The sequence below is a fragment of the Mytilus galloprovincialis genome, chromosome 2, assembly GCF_965363235.1.
Source record: "Mytilus galloprovincialis chromosome 2, xbMytGall1.hap1.1, whole genome shotgun sequence".
NCBI classification, from domain to species: domain Eukaryota; kingdom Metazoa; phylum Mollusca; class Bivalvia; order Mytilida; family Mytilidae; genus Mytilus; species Mytilus galloprovincialis.
The window spans coordinates 25,749,089-25,776,146 of NC_134839.1; the positions used below are offsets into that span (position 1 = coordinate 25,749,089).

The 27,058-nt window shown below is 30.0% G+C and overlaps 1 protein-coding gene across 1 annotated transcript; it reads left to right on the forward strand.

Annotated features, from left to right (window-relative positions):
* The first annotated feature begins 1,859 nt into the window (after nucleotides 1-1,859).
* LOC143063234 (uncharacterized) lies at nucleotides 1,860-26,908 on the forward strand. Its single transcript, XM_076235240.1, has 7 exons — nucleotides 1,860-2,068; nucleotides 10,538-10,669; nucleotides 12,474-12,686; nucleotides 14,294-14,360; nucleotides 20,807-20,974; nucleotides 22,583-22,682; nucleotides 23,485-26,908. Exons 1-7 carry the CDS (start codon nucleotides 1,987-1,989, stop codon nucleotides 23,572-23,574), a joined length of 852 nt encoding a protein of 283 aa, XP_076091355.1. The 5' UTR covers nucleotides 1,860-1,986; the 3' UTR covers nucleotides 23,575-26,908.
* Nucleotides 26,909-27,058: the final 150 nt, after the last annotated feature.

A 27,058-nucleotide genomic window follows, 5' to 3' on the forward strand; every position in this document is an offset into this window, starting at 1 on the left:
ACACAAAAAAAAAAAAAAAATCATTTTGTTGAACTTTTTAAAAGTATTAGAATTGACTTTTATCACATTCTAACACAAATAGGCCTTAATAATGAAAATGGGGAATATGTAAAAGAGACGAAACCAGATCAAAACAATGCAAATATTTAACGTGCATTTACTAAAAATATTTATATGCGAGTCTCCAATTTAGATTAGCTTTAAATGATTTTATTTTGAAATGCTGTCTGAATTCTATTTTATTCAGTATTTCATTCTTATTCAGTTACCAAAATGTTAAAAAATTAAAAATAAATTAAAAATATTAAGAATAGAAATAAAGAAAAGTGAAAAAATATGATTATTTAAAAGATAACAATGTCAATAGCTAGCATGGTTAATAGTATTTTCATTTTAAAAAAAATGCCATCTTTCAGTATTCTGAAATGCCCGATCACCCTTGCAAATGGTTTTGAAGTCGGTATATATAGTGATTTAAAAATATAACCCAAAAAGTAAAGAAAAAGAGATATCAATGTAAAATCCGAAGAACATATATTATTCTAATTTGTATGTCCTTGATAAAATCTGGGACTAGTATAGTACTAATACCATGATATATATATATATATATATATATGTATATGGGCTAGCTTGTATGTGTACCAGTCAGATCTCAGAGTCAGATATGAGGTTCTGGATGGGGGGTCTGTTATTCTGTAAACATTTAATTTTCTCCCCTTCTGTATCTGTAGTGGTACGTGTAGAATCCTATTAAGGCTTTTATACACGGTGGAGAAGAGCGCCGTTGTTATGGGCGGTGTTCTTGTAGAGCGGTCTTAAATGCCTCTACAGAACCTGCATGCACAACTTTATCTGGTAGTTGGTTCCAGTAAATAGTTGTTTCCACAAAAAATGAATGTTTATACTGTGGTTTGTTGCTATTTGGTACTTTAAGTCCTCTGGTGTTATTGATAACTTGTCGTTCGATGATATTGTCAGTTTCACAATTTAAATAAGTTTTGGCTTTTATTGTTCGTTTTTCTTTAATCTTCAAAAAATTAGACCACGCATTTCTCTAATCTTCATTTTTTTTGCCCGTTATTCTCTGATCTTCATTTTTTAAGGCTATTATTCTTTAATCATTTAACCCCATCAAAACCCTCAGATACAGCGAAGTACAAAACATCGATGCTGCTCTGCATACGCCATGTATGTATGTATGTTCCGTATCTCCCTCCTTTAGTAGGAGCACCACCATGGGTTATGGTGTAAAAAGGAAGACATTTAACACACTGTATCGGTACAGATTTAATGTGAGCATTTGCCTATCCAGTCTCCCAGCCTGGCCGTGACGGGTCTTACTACCAGAAAGTTAACCTTCCCCAAAACCAATAAGTACAATGTAATAAAGCATACGAACACACCCACTCACCTGACTCGCTCATCCTCAAAAATATAAAAAATGCATAATATAAAAAATCATTATATACAAAATAAAGCGGATGCCGCACAAATGCCTAGACAACAAACGGGAAACCGGAGAGGACATACTTGGAATCCAAACCGATACCGCTAAATGCCCAGCTGTATTCCTGGTAGAGGAAAGCCGAAAATCCTATGATAAAGGATCTCGGAAAGAAACTACCGATCCATTAGGGGAACAGCTAAAACCCTCAGACATCAAATAGATTGGTCTGATAGTTTCCCACATGGAAACTACTAATGGATCCCATCTGACTACATGTCTCAAACAAACCTGAAAATATCTACAGAAACCTTTCTCAACAAAAAAATATAATCCAAATCATAAAATATACGATGTAAGGATAATAATATTTATCCATGAAATAGAATCTTTCCTTTATTCGCGTTGTTTATCTGTGACGTCAAGATCTCGAACGTGGTCGATAATTTGTTGAGGCAAAACTAGAACACGGTTATGTTTTCCAACAGAGAAATATTATAAATATGTAGCCATATATCACTTTTTAACATAAACGCCAAATGGCTCTTGGATTAATTTTGATCGGAATTCTTCTGATACTGCCAGGGAATCTGTTTGAAAGCTTAAATTCGCACCAAACAGGTTTGTACTTTTGTTTTATTCAGCTGTTTTCGTAGGATAATTTGTAAACACACATGAACACAAAAACACTTAGATAACTTGAAATGTTTAAACACCAACAACGTTTTCTTGTTCACTTTCCCTAGTAAGTAATTATGAATAATTGCATAGTATAAAGACATATGTGATTTGTATAGTAAGACCTTACAAATTCTTGTTCTAAATGAAGGATACAAAAGTTATTTACAAAAAATGTACATTGTATATGGATATGATACAATGTAACAAAGCAACACAAGCTCTAGTGGACCATTAAAATCGAGCTGAAGTAGTGTGAGCCCTGAGATAATCATGGCATAATCTATACTATTAAACGAGAAGACCTCATTTTATGTGTCACTTCTCCTCCTTCCACAAAAAATTAATCGTCGTGCCTTTGTGTTCTATAGGTACCGAACCCTAGGTACCATGCATAGTCGCATTTGTCATCTATTCTGATGATTATTCAGATTGAGTTATTTTGGGAGAAAAATTAACAAAAAAAGTCGTCCGATAGTGCAAATACACTATTTATAATATATAAAAAACATGTAAAAAGTAAAGTCAGGAAAATACTGAACTCAGAGGAAAATCCAGTCAGAAAGTCCATAATCACATGGCAAAATCAAACGACAACACATCAAAAACGAATGGACAAGAACTGTCATATTCCTGACTTGGTACAGGCATTTTCAAATTTAGAAAATGGTGAAATTAAACCTGGTTTTATAGCGCCAAACCTCTCACTTTGTTGACAGTCTCATCAAATATTTACAGTGATGTGTGAACTAAACAAACATAATAAATAAAATAGTCAAAATATGGGTACAGCAGTCATCATCGTGTAACGATTTTAAAAGGAACAATTTTTACAGAACACAAAAACATTTATTTACAAACACATTCATCGATTCGCGTGTATGATGCAGAAAATTTTATACGTCACATATTTTTGTCGTCCAATGTTTATACAAACAATTTTAAAATTTCACATGGGCAATGTTAGCATACAGGGTTAAAAAATCAAAAGTACGTAAGAATTAATTTCAGTAATAGACCGAGATTTAAAAATTAAAATAGTCCAAAAGTTCTATGGAATTTATAGATGCGTCCGGGTGCGAGAATTTCCTGTTGCATTGATTACCTGTTGCATTGATTACCTGTTGGTGACCTTCTGCTGTTGTCTCCTACATGGTCGGGCTGTTGTCTCTTTGGCACATTCCCCATTTCCATTCTCAATTTTATAAGAATCCACAAATAGTACATTCCACTACTCGTTTGAATAATTTTGTCATTTGTGGTTCAACGTATTTTCTAATTCATAAAAGAAATATATCCTATAAATGACATATTTTAGAACAATAACATACTGACGGGATATTCTAAAGTACAGAGTCATGTTATAAGAACCAAAGAAACACAAAAAGGCGCATATACAAAAACACACCAGCAAATAATGAAAGATAATACAAACACAGTTTCATAGTATACATGTACAGACAAATGACAGAAATGCGAAATTATGGAATTTAACAGAAAAAAAAAATATCAGACTTTGGAGAAAAGGTAGAGAGCTTTAAAAAATTGTCCTGTCTCCAAGTACCTATGACTTTTGATACCTTTTCTGAAATTCTCCATACAAAATCTTTTACAAAACTTCCTACAACAGTTTACATACTTTCAACCAAGCTCTAGATGCCCGCAGTTTTGCGAGTGTGTTCTAGTTAGTTATTAATTACCAATCATTGAAACAACAGACCCATCCACAAGGACACCCTTCCCAATACAAAAAAAAAAAGATCACTTGAATTCATAATATATACAAGACAATTACATTTTTCATGAACAACCATGAAACTGACAATGAAATACGCTTACCTAATACCAAAAGGTAGGGCTCACGTACCGGGCGACTTGGGTGAAGAAGTCCCTTTCCCAACCGTCACTTCGCTTTCCCTGACCCCCAAAAGTCACCCTGTTGTTAAGATACTTGCTTTCAGTCGCTTCTGTCATCGGACATTTAAAATTTTTACCAAGTGGATGAAACATCAATTTTTTATTGATAATTAAAGAAATTCAGACATAAACGATTCATTTTCTTAAGAAAAGAGGATGAAGCATTGTCTTTGCGGTGTGCACGTGTGACAGGTTATTTAATAAAAATACAACTTTTTATCACTTTGTGCACTTCCGCAAGTTCCTGTGCTTGTTACTAGAAAATGTACATCAGCCTAACTTTCGGCTGCAAAATAAGTTTGTTACTTCACTTAAACGTGATAAAAGTTGCCTCCAGTAAAAGTTTAATCCATTTATTGCATTAAAATGTCATGTTTAAGAGCATTAATTTTGTATCTTACTGAGTTATGAAATATTTGAAGTAAAAGTAGGACCTGGAATTTAGGTTGTGGACCTTTCAGTTTGGAGGGTCAAAGGTCCTGGACCTTTCAGTACCAAATGTTAATTTGAACCCCTGGTGTACCTTGTACATGTGTCTTGAAAATTATGGATAGATAGAAACTATACAGCTGATCTTTGATCATCAGCAAGACCAAAGATCTTTAAATGGGTACTGGTAATCAGTTGACTCTTTTATTTTAAATACATATATGAAATAGAAATTATAGATATCTTGAAAAGGTTACTGGTTTTTTTTCTTAAATTGGGCAGAAACTAGAGAAGATGTATTTTAGAGAGAAAGGACAGAAGAATATATCAACAATACCAGATAAACAATAATGATTTTGGTTATGAATTATTTTCTAGTCTACAATGTTGGAGAGGGTCTAAATTTTGTATGTTGAAAATGCACAAAGGTACCAAAAAAATAAAAATGAAAAAAATGTAGGCGATGCAGACTCTTTATAACTCTTGTTCTGTTCCTGTACATGTATCTTTGCTGTTTGATATTTTTTCATAGTGAAAATATTGTAATACATACATTAACATAAATATAAGGCCTTCAGTTACTGTAAGCATTAAATATGTTTGTACATAAACATTCTGCTGCAGACATATATATATATATGTTTGTATAAATTATTATTTGTACAGGGTTTTTTGTACAAGTTAGAAGTTTTTTTACATGTACATGTAGCTTCTTGCACCAGGTGATACAATAAAGTTTATCTTCTAAAATGTATCAGTTTGAAGTCTTACATTCAATTGTATATACTTCAACCAAACATTTAGTGGTATTGTTTTTGTCCTGAAACGGGAAATGAGAGGATACCTGAATGGTTTAAATTTGAATTTTATATTTTTCTCCTTATACCAAAATTAAAAAGTCGTTATGTCATGTATGTGTTCTTTTGATGTTTTTGTTTCAATGCTCAGTAACGTAATCGACTGTATCATGTACATTTTGTAGTTGTGGAAATATGCGAAACAAAAGACTGTGTGCTAGCCTATGTGTTAAGCGGTTCATAGAACACTGATAAAATGTACAAAAAATCTGTACACATAATTATAATTTGTACAACATTACAACTTGTTCACAACATATATATATATATTAAGTGTAACGTTGGTCCCATAATTGAGTTTGTTAGAAATACAAATAAGCTGATGTTTAACTAGAAATGGTGGGAGAACAGTTTTCTGTAGGCTTTTATAGTTTGCAGATATCTTCATCACTTCTCTGTGTACATGTACATATATCATGTATATCTTTTGTCCTTTTAAATTATTTTTAAAGATAAATTCCTGTTACAATTTTGAACTTCACTGCTATTTAATTAATGATTATATTTGATGTTTTTTTCTGTGTTATTTAATTGTAGTTATTGTCTTAGCTCATAGGTTTTACTGTATAGTTATTGTCTTAGCTCATACATGTAGGTTTTACTGTATAGTTGTTGTCTTAGCTCATAGGTTTTTCTGTATAGTTATATTATCTTAGCTCATAGGTTTGACAGTATAGTATGATAGTTATTTTCTTAGCTCATAGGTTTTACTGTATAGTTATTTTCTTAGCTCTTAGGTTTTACTGTATAGTTATATTGTCTTAGCTTATAGGTTTTACTGTATAGTTATTTTGTCTTAGCTCATAGGTTTTACTGTATAGTTTAATGTAATGTCTTTGATCATAGGATTTACTGTGTAGTTATATTGTCTTTGATCATACGTTTTACTGTATAGTTATATTGTCTTAGATCATAGGTTTTACTGTATAGTTATTGTCTTAGATCGTAGGATTTGCTGTATAGTTATTGTATAGACTGATCAGAAAGTCAGCAGAGCTAATTGTATTATCCTGTAATCATAAGTTATTTGTTTCACTAATGGAACTTGTGAATGATTAAAGGAGAACTTGATCATTGATTTTGCCATAATTTATATTACGTGGGTGGACAGTATTAACAGGGTTTCACAGAAATCAGAAGTTATTGGTCTTGAAATCAAATAATTGTAATGAAAAGAAGTCAGAAGGTTAATTGCTACTTTATAGAAAAAAAGCATGCATTTTATACATGTACATGTTGACTGATGATTTACAGTTTAAATGTACGATTTCAGTCATTTCAATACCAAGTGGATGGTACCAAGACAGACAGACAGACTGTCTCTGACAGCAGTAGTACTATAAATGTATGGTACCCATTTTAGTAGTGACAGTTCACCCATATATTTATACCACAGAAGTTATCATTGATTATATATGGCAGAAATAATACATTCTTATGATTGGTTGCCTAATGTCCATTTGAATAAAAGAAGATAAGATATAAACCATAGTTTAAGTTAAAAAGAGACAATATAATGATATATATATATTCCAACAACATAAGACAAAACAGAAAGTTGCATTGACTTTCAGATTTATACCCACTACTGTTCATTGCTGTTCTGAATACTACTTAAAATCTGAATATGGAAAGCGTGACAAATTCAATTTCCATTGAGAAATCTGTGAGTCTAGGGAATATGCTATTATATGGGTTTATTGATCATCATCTGAACATCTTGCTGTGGTGTAAGTAAACACTGTTATCAATTAACAGCTGATGATAGATTTCATTAACTAAGACACTTCATTGATTTAACACCGTCCTCTATCTCAAAAATCTTTTTATGTGAAAATTGATATTTTTTTAAACAAGGACATCCATTTCTAGGATATTTGTGACGTCAAAGCTGTGAAATGTAGTCAATAATTTCCTTTATTTAATATCTTGCAAGTAAAGATAGTTTTCGATTTCTGTAAATCGGTCAATATTACTTAGTGTTCTGAAAGTTATATATGGCAAAGAAGTTACTGCTGAATAAGATGCACTATATCCAAAGGTTTATTCTTGGCTTGTCCTGTTAGGTTAGAATGTATGGTAATTTGTATTGATTTTACAAATTATATGCCATTCTTCGAAAATCTGGTTGTTAAATGCACATTTGTGGTATGGATCTGTATAAACTAAGTTAACAGTCTTAAATAGTTGGAAATAATGATGATTTATTTTACTATTCCTACATGCATGTATCACCCTGCTCAAACAATTCCTAAGTTCTATCACAGCTTTGTGGCATGAGTAGATTTAATCTGTGGCTTCTTATAAATTGTACCGTAATTTATAAGTCAAAACGTGTCATGAGACTGCAACAACACTACATCTAGTATATATGATCTTACATAGATACATATATGGAAAAAGAACTTATTATGTTTACTTTAGTAAGGGCAATCAAGCATTATACTGTCTTGGGGTACACCAGAAAGTAGCATATATGATGATCTATATGATCAACAGATAAATCTGGCTTTCTGAGTTTACATATAGTGTCAGATTTCATAAAAAGATTAGCTGAACATAATGAAGTGCATTATGCAATTGCCTGAGACTACTATACCTGTGTATTATGGTAGTCTCACATTATTTTACTGCTGTAATATTACATCCTGGCAATTACAGGAAGGCCTTTTACATTAGTTAACAGTATATAGGTACATGTATCAGCATTCAGGACAAGTTGAGACTTGACATCATTTTACTGTAGCAATACACACAATAAAACCTAGATTTATTGAACATTTACCACATACATTTATTGCTATTTCATGGTCAGATTAAATGAAAATATATTTCCTGTAAGCCTGGTGAGTGAAATCATCTTTATAAATGTTGATGTAATTTATTTAAATGAATCTGTATACATATCCTCTTGTAAAATGTTTTCAATACAGCAATAGATCTTGCAAATGTAGCACTCTTGATTTCATTTGCGTTCTAAAAGGAAAAGTAAATATATGACATATTTACTTTTCTTATATATATGTATATATATATGGTCTATAGCTTATTTCCTTTCATACACAGACTAGAGAACTTTGGCTATAGATGTAGTGTTGCCTACATAAGAGATTTCAAGCTATTTTTGGTTTTCAATAAAATTGAATTTCATCTTGGCTGACGTTTTGATAAAAATAAAAAGATTAATATCTATGATTGATTTCTGTATCATTGCCTGCTGATTGATGTAATTCAGGTATTCATGGGATGTTTTTCTTTCAAATTTGAACAGAAGACTTATTCATGCTTTCATAACTACTGAGATTTTAACTATGACAGATCGATAAAGTTGTATTAATTAGATTCAATTAAATGATTGATATGGAAATGTTGCATCGATATTACATTTACAAAGAAACTGATGTACTTCTATGCATCAATTTAGCTCTAAACCTTTGAATGCTTCCATAAAATGTTGAAAGAATGGCTTTCATCACTCCTTACTTGCTCCAGAAAAGAAGTCTTGGTTTTAATAGTAAATACTTATTGAATTGTATCTAATATGATAATAAATAAAATGATCATGGCTTCTGTGACAAATCTTCCCATTGATTTCCTGTGCAATAAATCTATTTCCGTCTACTCCTGTTAAATACGATTTCCATTCAGAACACCCTCTGTATACATGGTATGCTGGATAACTCCTTTGTCATTCAAACTTTTCAGACAAATGAAATAAGACAGGGTAATGAGTATGCAACACCAACCCAACAACACAAGTACACTAAAAATTAAGGCATCTTGGTAGTCTTATTATGTCTTTAAGAAAAGGGAAATGGTCTCGACATGTGGCAAAGAGATAACTGTTTAAAACTAAGTGTTCTAATAGACAAATTTATTTCATTACCATATTCAATCTTTTACCGCCGCCCCTTGTCTAATATGTCACAAATATCAGAAAATGGGGAGCAATCAAAGTTCTATTTTCAATTAGATTGATCTAATTAGGAATTGTGAAGCTTGTCGTACCATTTTATACAACAAATTCCAATGATACATAATGTAGGGTCTCCATGAAAAATAAGTCTATACTTGGTATGGTACGCCCAAGCATTGAAATACATATATAATGAATTGAGGGCAGTTAGGCTTTATCATCAATTGCTTTATAATTTAGACTATACTAGTCAGTAGGGCATGATTTGTTCAATCAATATACATTGATGTAAACCATTGTTCAGGCTTTTGTTGTAAATATGATTATAGGACAATTTGATATGCCAATTAATGAATGGTATAAATAATAATGTTATAATTAGCTGTACATTGCATTAATTACAACAAGTATTAAAAGCAAATGTACTGTACATATATGCATTCCTATTTTTATGGGAGTATAAAGTGTTACCCTTTTCCATCTATACATGCATACATCCTAAAATTAGTTAAATACATTTGCCCCTTCCAAATGTTATGAAACATTTTAAAATACACCAGGCTTCATATATGGTTATATACCCACAAAATACAGATTATGTTTGAAATTAGGATGGTGTCACTTTTACTTATTTTGAGTCCTGCGCCTTTATTATGTTATTTGCAAGCAGGGCATCATCTGTGTTCTCCATTTACTCTTTTCATGAAACAAACAACACAGAAATTTAACAAGCCTCTACTCCAATAAATGTAACAAAGTTTTACTAAGATATGTATACAGATTATTCATGTAAATATAAAAAAATGTGAATAAATTAAAACAGCAATATTTGTTATGTTTACATGGACATTTTTCAAAATTTAAATCATAAATGTACAAATGTCTTTTATATCTCTGAACAATAGTTTCATCAATCATAATTGATTTCACATGAAATGTTGATGATGTTGATTTATTCTTGCTTGACAATTATTGTCCAAGTTTTTGGTTAAAAGTTTTACAATGTTTCACAATGTTACTAGCAGTAGCATATGGTTTTGTTGAGAAAATCTTTTTAGATATCAGATTTCATTGTTTTGGATTTTGCAAGTTTACACAAAATGAAGCAAGTGATCAACACAAGCAAAAAACAGCTTTCTGTTTTCATGCAAAATGTTATAATGGTCCATTGCTTTCAATTTGTTTTAATAGCTTTCACAAGACATGTACAGCATTCAACTCTTTAAAATACATGTATACATGTACAGTACATGTATGAAGTATATTTTTCAATAGAACATTTTTATTTTGCAGCAGAAGAATATAATGAATATGCAGAACTTATAAGAAAACTTCGTTTCCTGGCCAGACATGAGTCCATTGATAATCAGGACAATATTTTAAAGCAACGATTTGAAAAGAAATTTCACGAGCCTCGTAAACATGGTAAGTTTCGATATATAATGAATTTACTAAATTACAACTCGCACCAAGAAACCAAAATGACATAGATATTAACAACTAGTAAGTCACTGTACAACCTTTAACAATGAGCAAACCCCATACCGCATAGTTAGCTATAAAAGGCCCCGAAATGACAATGTAAAACAATTCAAACAAAAACAAACAGCCTTATATGTGTACAAAAAATGAACAAAAAACAAATTTGTAACACTTAAACAACAACCACTGAATTACAGGCTCCTGACTTGGGACAGTATACTGATATAAGAGGATATGAGTGCCAATGACACAACATCTATCTAGTAAAGTTGTAAAAGTAAACCATAATACAGCCTTCAACACTGAGCCTTGACTCACACAGGAAAGCAAGCTGTAAAGGACCCCAAAAATGAAATAGTAAGAATTGTATTCTCGATGCCCTGAACCCCTTCATGTATTTTGTACTAAATTGTGTTTATTTTATATTTATATACCAGAATATGATATTATATTGTATAAACCTTAAAGGCTAAGAATCATGATCCATGAAAGGTTTATACATACTAAGATATTATTGGTTTTAAATCACTCTGACATCCAATGGAGAAAGTTAATAACCTTTAGATGTCAGAGTAACTTAGGTCATTGAACGCTTCATCAATTCCTTTGTTAGAATCAACATCAAATTTGGATTATTATTTATTTTCATCTATGGCCCTTGACCATTACCTGTATTTGTCCTGTTTGTCCTTTTCACATTTCTATGGACATTGACTTGTAATTATATTTGTAAAGGAAGATTTGTATGGTCCAGCATTAATTGGGTGTTTTTTTACATGCTCATTATATTACATGCAACAGTTTTGCTGCTTATACATTGTTATACAAATTTCTATTTTTATGGTGACTAACCATTATTTCCACCAATCTGCATGTTTAGTATATTTATACATTGCCATGGTCATTGACCGTTTCACATTCAACATGTTCAATTTCATATAACCTTTTTAAAAATGTTTAATTGGGATATGAAAAATGAGATTTTCCTTCCTATAATCACATTTTGATTGATCTACATATAAAGTTACCTAATGTAGTTTAAAAGGTACATTTCCATGTATTGTAAACATCTCTTAGAAGGCTTCCTTTGTGTCAAATTGTTTATTGGATTGTGTTTCTATTTGGTAAACATTTCAATTTTGATTACATTTTGGGGTCATGAACGTCTCTGATCATGCTGATAGTTTCCCAAGAAGATAAAGTACAAAATATATTTCAAACTTCCATCTGATGTTTTGCATAGCAACAAGTTAAAAGGGAATGGCACTGTAAAGTGTTGTTCTATTCTTGAAACTAATGCTGGAAATGAATTTGATATATGATTAAGTGTCCATTAAAAGTCTGGTATGATACAATCACTCAGATATCCTCTTTTAGTTAAATGAAATGTGTTTATATAGAAATAAATATGGGAACGAAAATACGCAATACTTGATGTGTGCAATATTTACTAAATGCCAAATGTTAAGAAAACAATCAAATATTAGTAGACATTAACTTAATTTAGACCATAAAAAGAACCCAATGAGCAATGATGGCTTCAATACATAATTTTTAAAAACATGTAAAAAAGCAGTTTTCAAATTCTAGTGGTTTTAACTGTTTTCAGATATATTGACCCTGTAATTTACTTAAATTTACAGGAATTGGCCTTACATCACTACATGTATATATATCTAAAGTTTTGATCAGAAAGAAATGTTATTAACTTGTTATGGTTGATAAATTGTTATTGTTTCTACTTCAGCATCGGACTGGCAAGAAGTTGTTGGCGAAGACAAAAGATTACAGTCTATAGAAAAAGATGCCATTGAACCAGACGATACTGAAAAAACTTCAAAGTCGACAACAGCCAAAACTACACAACAAAATGAGACACCAGCCCCTCCACTACCTCAGGTTCAGAATAAACATACGGACAATAGTTCATTAACTGCTGGCACAGATCTATATTTTATATGTAAGTATTGGTAATGTGGACTAATGTCTCAGACACCGGCCCCTCCTCTACCTCAGGTTCAGAATAATCATATGGACAATAGTTCATTAACTGCTGGCACAGATCTATATTTTATATGTAAGTATTGGTAATGTGGACTAATGTCTCAGACACCGGCCCCTCCACTACCTCAACCCCTCCACTACCTCAGGTCCAGAATAAACATACGGACAATAGTTCAATAACTGCTTGCACAGATCTATATTTGACCATGCATTGATCCAATTTATCAGTTTTGTTAATACATGTTCTTGGACTGCTGTCTCATACTCAATACTTCCTTTTAATTATTCATATAAACCATGTTTAGCATATGTTTATCTTACATAATTTCTCCAGTGGTCATGTCAATTTTTTTGTAAGGTCAAATCATACAGAAACTGTAATAGGTTTGATTTCAGTTTTCATTCTTCTTTTAAAAAAGTCCTGTTTTGCAGCAAGTGAAGTGTCTTATTGTATGAACTCTTGTTTCATCCTCTTGTATTAGACTAAGTTAAACCTGCATATTAAGATGACCCTGACAACTGAAAAAAACTGACCATAATGGAGGTAATTATATAAAAGGAAAGGAATATTCATCGCTTATTCGTGAATATTAAAGATTTGTTTATACAGTATTACTGAGACTTCAATAAAAGTAGTCTCAAAGTATTACCCCTGGATAATTGATTCAGTTCAATCATATTCTCATTTCTAATACAAAACTGAGAGTCACTTAGGTTTAGGTCTATAGTGTTCACATTTGAGATGTGTCAAGATGGACAATGTTAATTCAGAGACAAATCAAGGAAATAAGTCTCATCATATGTTCTGGAATATTGAGACAAGTCATTTAGGTGTCCCAAAAAACTCTCAAAGGTAGAATAACTTGTTAAGGCAGAATAACAACTGATATGGACTACAAAACAATTATCAAAACTTTGATCAAACAAAACCATGGGGCAAACCAGCAGAAAGTGTAGTCTAAAAAAAACTCATTGAAAGGTTTACTTTTGGATTGTGATGACTGATTTTCAAGGAATATGTTTTGACTAACAAGCTCTGTCTGCTTTATTTAAAGTGTTTTTTGAACAAAATTTTTTTTTTTTTATTAATACATGTATTTACCTGTATCATGCGTATTTACCTGTAATATTGGCCCAAATGAAAGGTTTTATTATTGGCGCAAATGAAATATATAGTTTGTGGCGCAAATGAAAGATTTTTTTTGCGCAAATGAAATGCCAAATGACGCAAAAGCAAACTGCAAAGCACCGTTTCATTTTCTATGTAGGAACATAAAGGACTGCAGTCTGCAACAAAATCTTTTTTAACTACTAGTAGGAAGTCCAATACTTTGACATTTTTCTTATGTGGCATAACAAAGTTTTGCAAAAACTTGAAAGTCCGAATAGTCAAATACAATTTTAGTAGTCTGGGGTATCAGAGTAGTGACATACATACAAACTGCAGCCTGTTTAATGTTATAGACAACAACTTTACATTCAATTGATAAACTGATTTTAATTCTTTGTATCATAATTACAAATCAAATTAGTTGTTGACAGAATATTTTTCTACATTTACAGTGATTGTAGCAGTATGCAGTTTGGCTGGTTTTGTCGGCCTTATAATGGCAGGTGTATGTTGGTATAGGTAAGTGTTACAACAATAGATGCGTCTTCTGGTTTTGATGGTAGTTTGATAATTAAAACAATTGTTACTAGCTTCCTTGTTATTGAAGTAATGCTGGACAGTTGCTGTGAGACCTCAGACTGATAATGGTCAAACTTTTGATATTATATCATATAAATTTTCTTTATTATTGTGTCAAAAAGTCAGGCTGTCGGTTTTCTTGTTTTCTTGTTTGGGTTTTGATATGTCTGGGCCGTTTTTGGTTGTTGCTTACTCTATTGGGTTTTACTCATCATTGAAGGCCATGCAGTAACTTTAAGTTGCATACAAGATAGTTGCCTCATTAGCAATCATACAACTTCTGCTGATTGAGATTTGTTACTCTCTTTTTGATGGTCAGTTTTTGTTTTGAATGCTGATCTTTGATTGACCATTGTAATATCATAACAGTTTGAACAGCAATGTATCTATTTTGTTGACTTGTGTATTGTTGAGATTCAATTTAGAGTTCAACATGTTTAATAATGTTATTTCCTGAGGAGAATTCTTGTATTGTAGGCAACCTATTTTCTCTAAGTATTCATGATAACATTTTATATTGGGTTCAATATTTCAAAGAAGAAGATTATTTGTTAATGATCATTTAATATCAAAATGGCATTTCATACATTCTTTTCGTTTTGATATAAGAAAGAAATAAGAAACTAAATGCTATTTAATGAATCATTCAAATTTAGATGGTTTATAAATCATGATACCCCATAGGCTGTTTATTGTCCGGATTTTCATTGGTAGGACCTGTTTGCCTTCAGATTTTATCCAGAGAAGTGGGCAATTTCACATCATTTCATGGATATGTTCTTCATATATCAATGATTTTTATCTCGTCTTTTTCAATGATAAAATTCAACATGTAAACTGTAAATTTAGAAAACTAATGCAATGCTTTTATTGACGAGAATATGTGACTTGACTTTAATGACATTTTTATTTGAATTGTGCATGTTTAGATGAAAGATCTGTTTGAGTTTGCTTCAATAAATTTGACTTTTAGTCATTATTAGTTGTGATTTACATTTTCTAAGGGAGATACATTAATTTCCAAATTTAGAATAATGAGAAAAAATAACATCAATATCACCAGTAGGTTTATTTATTATGAATTCTTATAAGTCTTATTGCTTATTTAATATAAGAAAAAAACTAAACTGTTTCAGAAACACAATGAAATTATGGTATTCTCAGCTTGCTTAACATGTAAATAGATAATTTGTATAGATACATAAATGTACATATTGATTACTTTTATAAAAAAACTCACTGACATCAATATATATATAATTTGATCTTGTAACCTATTTCTAAATATGTGCTAAAATAATTAAGTGCAGGAAGTGATAGAAAACCATGCAAAAAAGTAAAAACATCTGTCAGAAAATAGAAGATAAAATAGAATGACATTTGTTATTGAGTAGATATCTAGATCTTTCTTCTAACACTTTGTTAAATAAATTACAGAAGACATGAGAGTATAGGGTTATTGCATGAATATTGGAAAATATTGTCCCGAGTAGAATTTTATATTGCACGAGCTTGCGAGTGCAATATATGTTCTACGAGGGACAATATTCCCCAATATTCATGCAATAACCCTTTTATTGTATAGCAATATAATATTTGAAAGTAAAAATTGGTTTAAACTAATATTTTGTCATTGATGACGTCATGAATTTTGAAGATTTATTGCACTAGTGCAATAGTGCAATAATAGAATTTATTGCACGCTAACTTTTGGTTACTTTCTGTTGGAAATATTATATTACTATACAATAAAAACAATTATTGACCAGTTTCATTCAGTACTTATATTACTGGAATAAAATTATCTTCCAAAAACAAACATTTTGAATGTACAGGTAGCATTTTGTTATTCAGAGTATAGAAACCATTATTAACCAGTTTCATTTAGTACTTTTCATTACAATATTAATACAGTCCTTATCTTCCACTAACCAGAAGATCTATAATAGCTAAATAAACCCTGAATGTCTTATCAATGAAAACTCATCAAATAGATTAATCAGTACAACTCAGTGTTTACCTGTATCATTTACTGTAAATTCAAAAATTTTGTGATATTTTAATTTTTTTGAAAATTGGGAACAGATATTTGAAGGTTTAAAAAAAAATGAAAACTCATTTTGAAGTATATGTATATATCATAAATTAAATTCTTAATATGTGGCATTATTTGTATGGTGAATTTCTGAATTCATAGCAATAAATCTCATAGCTGCTGAACCATAGGTCCGCAAATAGTCAAAAAATAGCATAAGGACCTAAGAGCTACGGTTCCACAGCTATAAATCTCACTTTCCTCCATTGTTCAACAATTACATTAATAAATTCATGCAAAAGATTCTGAATTTAAAGTAAAGTAAGCTGCAACCATATCAATTCCCTGTTTTAAATTGCACCAATCAGAATCTGGGTAGATGATGTGTTTTTATTGCATGAGAAGTTAAGGCCCTCACGAGTAGAAGATTATTTAGATATAATTTTTGAAGATTTTTGACATTTAGAGCTTGACATAATGACCTGTCCATTGACATTGTTGAAGGCTATATTATCCACAGAATATTAGTTTTGTACTGTTAGGTTACTGTCTCATAAACACACATCCCATATTTTGTTGTATTCAAATTTTAGGAAAATGTATTTTTACTGTATGTTAAGGAAGGACAGAATATTACATAACATTGGGGAAAACATACATGCTGAATTTGCTTTGGAACATCTAATTGTCCATGAAATTTAGCAGAGCTAAGTACAATATGAACAAAGCTCCCTTTCTGTCAGACAAATGTCAATGATTTAATTAGAAGTTGATCTGAATATGAAAGAGCACAAGACTGCAATCTCTAGACAGTAAGATCAAACAGTCAATCTACTAACCAGGGCTGTTATGACATTTGTCAGATAAGATATTATTACTTATCTTCCCAACCACTGAGAAAATAATCTATCCCTAGACTACTTTAATAAGCTTAACTTACATATTACAGGAGTGCTTGGCTTAAGTATATTTTTTCTGTACTGTTGGAATATAAGGCTTCTTTTGAGAACTTGAATACTTTAGAATTAGGGACTTCTTCTAAACGCTTAAGTTATAAAATTGAGAATGGAAATGGGGAATGTGTCAAAGAGACAACAACCCGACCAAATAAAAAACAACAGCAGAAGGTCACCAACAGGTTAACTTTTAAATTGCATGAATATGGGGAGGATCCAGCATTATGAAGTTGGTATTTGCTTAAAACTGAAGATATATGAAAAAAATAACAATTTTATGCTAAAGATTTATACTTTCTAAAAAAAAGGGGGGATGTATCCTCCCCTGAATCCACCTCGATTGGCTATTGGAATATAATACTTTGTTGGGAGCTTGAATAATAAATACTAAAGAATTAAGGCTTCTTTAGAACAATTAAAACGTTCATACTGTATATTATTTCAGTACTATAGGAGTTTAAAGGTATTTTTGAGAAAATAATACTTTGAGATTTTGTTTTTTTCAAAACTCTTAATTTTTATCCTGAATTTGTTGGCTTAATTTTCATTCTGAATGTGTCAATTGCCTTCTAACTTTAAGGCTATACTAATCTCTGACTTTTGCATACTTATCTTAAATACTGATCAAATCTTATTTCAATATTTTTGTTATAAAGCTGTAAGAGTTTATAGGTTAATCATTTCCATGGAAAATAATCTCGTTGTTTTTTGCGAATCACCAGGTGAAAATTGATCATTTTATTATTTTACCTAAAGACAACAAACAATTGGATATTAATTATCACCTGTAATTTGTCCCTATTTTTCATCTATTAAGATATATTGATGTATGACAGGTGTTTCAATAGTTGTTATGGCAACAGATTACTTTATACACCATCCCACCTGTTCAGGTATGAAAGTTTAACAACATTGCCATTGGTAATTGTTCATTGATATTCTTACTATCTGATGTTTGTTCTTATTATGTGGCTGATTGATTGAGCTCCCAAGGGAACCCATATATAGAATATAACAAGTGAAGAGAAAATGCTTTTACAAATCAAATGAAGAATATTTGCAGTACAGATATGAATGGACAACTGATATTCACAAAACTGTTTATTAATGTTCAGGAAATTGAATAATCGTTTGAACTTTGAATGAAACAATCTCAAAAGCTTGAAAACCAATACTTGTATAATGCTTATTCAACAATTTCTCTGGTATCAGTCTCTGTAATTAGTTATTTTCAATACACAGATATTTTCTATTGTCTGTGTATTGATTATTTTTAAAATATTTAAATCCTCCCACAACTGACCTAAATAAATATTTATTTTAATGTTTAAATGTAATTTACGCATATTGTCATGTTTAAAGATGTACCCTGTAGCAATTTATATTTGATAGCGCAGTTTTCTGAGTTTAGTCTCCATACTATTGTTACAACAGATCAGTTGTACAGGATAATCCTATGATCTGAATTGAATTAAAACATTTCAATGGCTAATGTTTATTATTATGTAAATAAATCTTTAAAAAAATAAAGAAAAATGAAACGTGATTTAAATGAATTATTGCCAGATTGTATTAAATGTTCCTTTACTACATTGTAAAATAGCTAGTAGAAATTAAGAGCAGATTTAAATTTTCAACCATAAGATCACTGGGATATTATTATTCCTAAATATCTTGTTTTACATATTATTCAAAGAATATTACATTAAATAATACATGTAAAAAGGTATCCATGCTGTGACCTCAAAATCTTCCCCCAGTTTGCCACAATAAGATCTTTTGACAATGAATTTCAATTGTCAACATGCTCAATGTAGAGCATTTTATACCCTGTGACATTTGTGAAAACAAGCGGTCTACATGTACACAAGTTCATACAGACTTTTTAAAGCATAACTATTCCTGAACTATTTCATTTCACGGCAAAATAACACTTTACAACTTGAAACACATGTTTGTCAAGAAAACAGGGATGAAACTGGTTTATTAAGAAAAAAGTACCAGTAGTTAAAAAAAAAAAGGGTTTTGATCATTGCCAAGTGAAATAAAGCTGAAATAATTAGTTGACAACTTCACTGGGCAAAGTTTCAAAGTCTACCTATAAATAAAACAATAACATATTGAGTGTTGATTAAATTAAAATCCTTCCTGTATGTAACCATTGACATGTTTTCTTTAGTCTTTAAATTTCAAATCACGAAGTCTTACATGAGTTATCTAACAGAAATTCAATACTATATCGTGTTAACGCTAGTATTTATTCATTTTTAATTAAAGGAAGATTAATGCCAATATCAATTACAGTTGTTTTTCCGATAATATGTTCAATGATTGTATGATCAATAGAAGACAGCAACAAAAACTTCTATAAGCAATGATTATTATGAAGAACAGACAAACAGGAACATTTGAAGTGTTTAGATTTATTATTTAGGTTCTTAAGCACTCTCAAAAGTTCCCTTCAAGAACTCACTCCAATGATTGGTCTTTTTATTGTTCAATAGAACAATGTTCCTGGTTATTGAACCCATGATGTCATCAAAAACAACGCTTTAACATAAAGCATATACAGAGTGGCCTATAGTGGAATCGTGATGTACTGATTCTTAGTTTAAATATATTTTATTCTACTGATTCTTTTGTGCATTAATGTTTAGAGACTAATATAAAAGTAATCAACTTTCCACCAAAAATCACATGAAGTGGATGTTAGCAAACCACATGTTCTCCATATATTTGGGTTTAAAGGCTTTATTAAGTCACTAATCCTAAGTTTATCATTAACCATTTTGTGAATATATACTTATAGTAAAAATCATTTATAAGTCTAATAACTTTTAATTGTAATAGTTGTTATGAAAATACCTATTAGAAAATACCAAACCCAAAGTTAAAAAAGACAAACCAAAACAACTTCTTTGGTTGCAGGTCTCAAGAATGCTTTATTATTGAGCATGTTTTTTTAGCTTCAAGATTTATGTTCTGTCTGTTAATAAAAATGATATTTTAGCTATGATAGGATGAAATGATTTAATCACAAAAATGAATGGTTTCTAATTATATGTTGTTGTTTCAAAATCATAAAATTGATATTCCTAAAACTATAAAAAGTCCTTCTGTAGAGAAATATCACAATCTATTGGCTATTTTTTGTATTGCCTGTTAAACAAGCTTAACAATCAATATGTTTTGTATAGATGCCTTATGGTTTGAATTCATTCTGGAACATAAAGATTTGAATTATTGCAAATATCTGTCTTGAAGGATGTAGGAATATCAGACATTTTTTTTATGAGATGAATATTTTATTGATACTATATTTATAGTTGTATCGAAATTGACTGTACAGTCTGAACTTGGCAAGGTCTATATTTGATATCATATATTTATTGCAGATTGAATAAAAATATAAAAGCTGCTAGTGAAGTAGACTATCCAGCATATGGGGTTACTGGACCAACAAAAGAAAGATTAGGGTCCGGTCCAGGAGATAGAAAATTAGCACAGAGTGCTCAGATGTATCATTATCAACATCAAAAACAGCAGATGATAGCCATGGAAAAGTAAGGCCTTATAGGGATAAGCTATGCATTTTTTAAAAATTTTATTCAAATATTCATAAAAGCAGATTAAAGAAATAAAATTTTCCTATTAACATACATACATACAAACATGCATTTGTCAGTTAATTCACCTTTAAATACAAACATTTAAAAAAAAATCAAAAAGAAAATCAACAGATTATAACAATGAAAAAGTAAGACTACAAGAGAAATTAAAATAAAACGAAAAAAAATCAACGGATGATAGCAAAAGTAAAGTAAGTCTTGCGGTAAAAGTATATGTAAAATTGAAAAATATAAGGATTTGAAATTAGGCTGACTGATTTGACATAACAGTATATTTTGTTTGGCCTATCAGTGCTTGTAAATGTAAAACTCTGCAATGATCAAGCAATCAGCAAATCACATGATAAGAAATACATGTATAGACAAAGAAACATGGTAAATTAAAAAAACTATTTAACACCTTAAAAGAATTGAGAGTAGCGCCTTTGAGAATCATTGATTTTATCATCTTCAGACAAGATAATTACGTTTTACTTTTCTCACTTCAATCCTAAGTGCTTAAGGGATTATAGTAAAGTGTCAAGGAGTGTCTTCATGATAAAGTTATCAAAATAAACCAATTATAATTCCCAATACACATGATACATGCAATATTAAACCTAGATTTTCATACAAAAGATGAAATATAATGCACAAAAGGGGGAAGTAGGTACATAGCAAGCATAAATAGCTAATATGTGTATACTAAGATTTGTTTTGCCTTGGAAGTTTAGTATTGGCAAAGAAATTTCTTGCTAAAGATTTCTGTTTTATTGCCTGTTATAGGTCTATTGGGAAATCAAAGAAACTGTGGATTAATGATATAAGATACACATGTTACGATCATGTACAAAATATAATCATTATTTTATGAAATATTCCTTTGATTTTGCTGACTGATAATTTCTTTTCTCAGCAGAGTCAAGTGATATGAAAAATTATTACTAGAAACTAAGGGCGCCTGTGGCGTTGTCAATGAAATTGACAATAAAATTGACCAAGTTGTCATAGGTAAAATAATGATAAACAGATTATTATTGGTCATCTCAACTCGATTGCTTTTCTCACTTTTGCTGTACCGGCTCAAGTGAAAAAATCAGTCTGATTGAGATGGTCAACAATAATCTATAAGTATCAACTACATGTATATATGTATTTTGAAAAAATAAATGTTTGATAGCCAAAACTTAGTTATCTTTAATACTTAAGTTTTAATTCTTACACAAACAAAGAAAGCCTCTGACAGGTAATCAAATCATGCATAAACATATACCTCACTTTACCTTTTATTCATATGTCTGACATGATAAAAAACTCTACAAGTTAAAAGGTGCAGGAGGTTAATATGAAGACATGTTTTAATTATCATGGTCGACTTTGAAAATGACAGTCAAAATAGTTTACCTTCTCATGATAACCCAAGTAATGTATTATTAATTCTATTTATAACAGAGCCAATGAAGACATAAGAAGTATCACAGTAGGCTTTCAAAATGAAAGTCAAAATAGTTTACCTTCTCATGATAGCCTAAGTAATGTATTATTTATTTCTATTTATAACAGAGCCAATGGTGAGATGAAACATGATGCATCTGAAGATGAGTCTGAAGAAGAAAATGAGGAAGGAGATTATACTGTGTATGAATGTCCTGGTCTGGCACCCGTAAGTTATACACACATGTACATGTAGATGTAGATCCAAGATTTTGAGAAAAAAAGGGGGAGGGCAGACTAGAAATCTATGGATTAACAATATATGTTGCTCCATAAGAGACACTATATGTAAAAGGAAGCACAAGCTACCAGGCTATATAGACCTTAACTTATTTATAATGGGATAATAAAAAAATTACAGCAGTGATATTCTTGATATAATATTATGAAAAAGAAGTAAATTACAAATAAACAATATTTTTTTTTTTTGAAACCTGATCTATTTCTGTATTTACAGAAAAATAAGTAGGTTAAAGCTATTATCATGATCATAGAGAAACTTGATATAAACCCATATTTTCATTATTACAAATGGATAAGCATATTGACATGAACATGTTAAATAAAATGGAATTAAAGATTAGAGTAGATCACATGAATCCTCTGGTGATAGGTATCATCGTGACATTCGATCACAGATATTGTCATGGAATAGGTATTATTGTGACATCATTTATTTGCATGTGATTTACCACAAATCCTGTCAGCCATTATAAAATATCTATAGACTTCTAAGGATCTTTGTGTGTGGGTCTGAAAAATGAAGTATTCTACAATCGGGTGATTTTAACCAAAATATTAAGAATTTGGATATTTAAAGCAATGAAGATTAATCCTTTGTTGCTTAGTAAATGGTAATGTCAATATTGAAAGAATGACAGATACAAGTTGTCTGGTAAAAAATACTTGAGCCAGTTTAGAATATTAAAATTTACATGCCAAGGGAGATAACTTGACTGTTTATTTTTCAGACTGGAGAAATGGAGGTTAGGAATCCTCTCTTTAATGAAGAAACTCCAGTTTCTAAAGGTCCTACAGAAGACCAAAAAGACACACAGTAATTTGGTGTTGGGAACAAAAGCTGCGTTTTTAAGAAGCTTTTCAGAAATTATGTTTATTTATCTTCTTCCCTGAAGAGTTCTGTTTTTAGTATCTATGTTGTTTCTGTTGATTTTTAAAGTGCTCTGTGATCATACGTATTTATTGTTTTGTTTTTTATATAGAGAGAAATAATTTACAAGATGCTATTTGTTACTAAAACAAATGGTTGGAAATTTAAATTTATGATAATTTTTCTAGCATCATGTAACAAATTTCGAATTATAAAATTTAAAAAACAACCCGGGTTGTGAGATAGTTACAGACCGGGAGCTGGTCTTCCTTTGAAAAAATAATTTGTAGAAGAATTTCAATACATTCCTTTGATTTGTATTTTACTATTATTAACATTCCCTTTATCATAATTACATTATTTATTCTGGTTAGTAATACAGAAACAGTTAACCAATGTAACAATTTATGGTGATTTCTAAATAAAATTTTATACTGCCAAGTGAATTTATGATTTCAAAATTTTATGCATTTATTGATGACAAGAAAAAGAATAGAAATCCTTATTTTATGATCTCAAATTTAGAATCAGAAATCCAAAACATTCTATTTATTTATCAATTCATAATAGTTAAGCTTTAATCTATGATGATCAATTTACGCAACTGCATTATTTTGTTTTTATCAAACAGGAAATTTTCTTTCATTATTTACAATGTGAATACTGCATTGTTATCAATATTTATTTTGTCTGTATTGAATGGAATATATATTTACATTTAAAGAAATTATCCTGTTAACAAATGTAGAAATCTGTGAAAAAGAATCTTTCGAAAAAATTCCCATTTACACTTTTTTTCTTGCACAGATTTCAAATAGAACAGTTTTACATTTAATTTTTTTAGGAATCGAAAATCTCATGTTTTCATAAATATCATTTACTTTCAAGTATAATTCATAATAATAAAAACTATAATGGCTCTGGTTGAATGAGCACTGTTATTCAGGGGAGTTTTTAATCTCAAATTTTAAATTTCTACATCTGTTTTTATGTAAATTTTTTAATTATTATGTCATGTTTATAGTCAAAATTATCATGGTTCTCTGAAATTTCTTAGGTCAAGATCATAATCTTGAATGTCTTGAAAAAAATGTAAAGATCTAAGTAAGATCATGTTATAGGTAAGAAATATTAGGATGGCCATTATTCAGTACTCCTGACAAAATAATCAATTTTATGTAAATTTAAAAGTTGTAATAGTATACATTTTTGTAAACTAATGAGATGGTGTAATCAGATATTGGTATGTGCAATATTATTAAAATTTATTAATATTTAAACATGTTGAACTATTTTGAAGCAATTTTCTACAGTCAAAAAAATGTCTCATTAATTTTTTTAAATATACTGACTATTACTGCCAAAAGAATTGTGAATAAATCACACAAGTCTGAAAAATCAGAAGTTTCATGTTTTCTTGAGGAAAAAAATAATGTTTTGTAGAAAACAGTTGTTTTATTATGCTTTACACAAATTTCTGGATTTTTTTTGTTACTAGTAAATTTATTTTGTATATGTAAATAAAGAAGAAATGGACACACAATCCTCATGGTATTATACATGATAACAGCTGTAAATTATATTGTAATCTGTAGTCATGTTTGACACAGAAAATATTTATTGCATATACATGTAATTAAAGGTTGTGGGAAATAGGTTGTAATGTTAAAGGTCATAGTGTCATGAGGTCAAGGGTTACTGTGGAAACTGAAATTCAGAATAATCCTAAAAGTTGAGACAATTCTCTTTTACTTAGAAGTTACCAAAAGTTGATTGTATCTTCAGGTATGTCAATAAGGTAATATATTGCTTCCATGGTAACACAAGGTATGTGACCTTGACCTCATGGTTCTGAATAGGTTGAACCAATAGATCATTCCATTGTTTCAGTAGTACAGTGTTCATTTAGTGCAATAAATTGCAGTTGTTAAGTTTGGATGCCTTTCATCAGCTGTCACATTTATGTTCATCTCTGGGAATTTGTTGTCATATCTTTTGAGCAGCTATGTTTTTACTTTCTTTTTCATTAGAATTATATGCATATTTAGGATTTTGACTGGTCAGTATTCCAACCTATGCAAATTTTTTAGCGACTTTTTAAGGTCATGTATAATAAAGTTTATAACCTTTTAAGTATACAGTTCTTGTTTTATTGAGATTTTTTTTCTGGGAAGTTACAAATCTATGTATAACTTAAATGTTTTAAAGTAAATAAAAGAATTACAATTCTGTCAATAACTATAATGATTTAAAGTTGATAAAGAATTAGATAAAAATATAAACTCAATAATAATATATTTTCTACTTTAACCTTGCTTCACTTGCAAATTCTCAGAGATGAATGGTTGCATAGTACAGGGGATATATCATGATATATAATGAGTAGAGGGGAGATCTCATGATAAAATTTCATACCCATGTTACCTATATACGTAACAACAAGGAGAAATTATCTGTATCGACACATTGGTTATTTAATATAAAATCTTAACAGATAGAATATTTCTCCTTGTTGTAATGTTATAACTGTTGTTTAGATCTGCATGTTACACAAAAGTTTTGTTTCATTTGTATTTAAAATATTATTAGAGCTTTAAATGTCATGAGATAGAAAAATTATGTAACATTTTTCACTTTACTGTATAAACCAAAGTCAAAGACCATTTCTACTCATATATTTTTTCTTTCCATCAAGTATGGCACACTTTTGATGTATTGCTATTCTTTAAATATAACTGTAGAAAAGATTATTCACATTGAAATTTTGCAAATAAAAATAGAAAGGTCTACAATCTTCTCAGGTAGTGTAGGCATTTATTCTTCTATTTTTACCCTGAAAGTTCCTTTAAATAAATTGAACCTTATGAGATTTAGATATGTAATCAAACAATCACATTAGAATGAAATTCTACAAAAGAGAAAAAAGTAATACATGATATATATATAATGATCTGCACAACAAAGAATATTTTAATGTGTCAAGTTTTTCACATCTGGAATGTTAATTTTATATATTTATATAACATGAGGGAGTCATATATCTTTCATTGAGGTCTTTTTGGCATTTTTTTTTCAACTATGTTAAGAATTTTGTCTTATTAATTTTCACATTTTCACTTTATATTTCTAAATTTATATATTTATATTTAGTCTTTATCAAGTTTGTAGGAGAAATAAAATAAATAAAATAAGCTATGTACACTTGTTCAAATTACAGATATATATGTTAAAACTGTTTTACAGATATGACACAAACACATGAAATAAAACTTTTGTTCATCGCATATCTGTTTTTGTTCTTTGCCTTTTGCAAAATTCTTGTCAACCTTGAAAAACAGTAACTTGTAAGTGGCAGGTGCTATTGACTCCAATCTTATTTGTCATTTTTCTGCCAGAGTTTGATGGTTCTCTCTATGTACTCTGACTTCCTCCAC

Excerpts from the sequence above, each read along its gene's own strand:
- LOC143063234 (XM_076235240.1), top strand. The coding sequence starts at position 1,987 with ATGGCTCTTGGATTAATTTTGATCGGAATTCTTCTGATACTGCCAGGG. Across the intron at positions 12,687-14,293 it reads CACAGATCTATATTTTATAT|TGATTGTAGCAGTATGCAGT; the intron begins GTAAGTATTGGT and ends CTACATTTACAG. Across the intron at positions 14,361-20,806 it reads GCAGGTGTATGTTGGTATAG|ATTGAATAAAAATATAAAAG; the intron begins GTAAGTGTTACA and ends TATTTATTGCAG.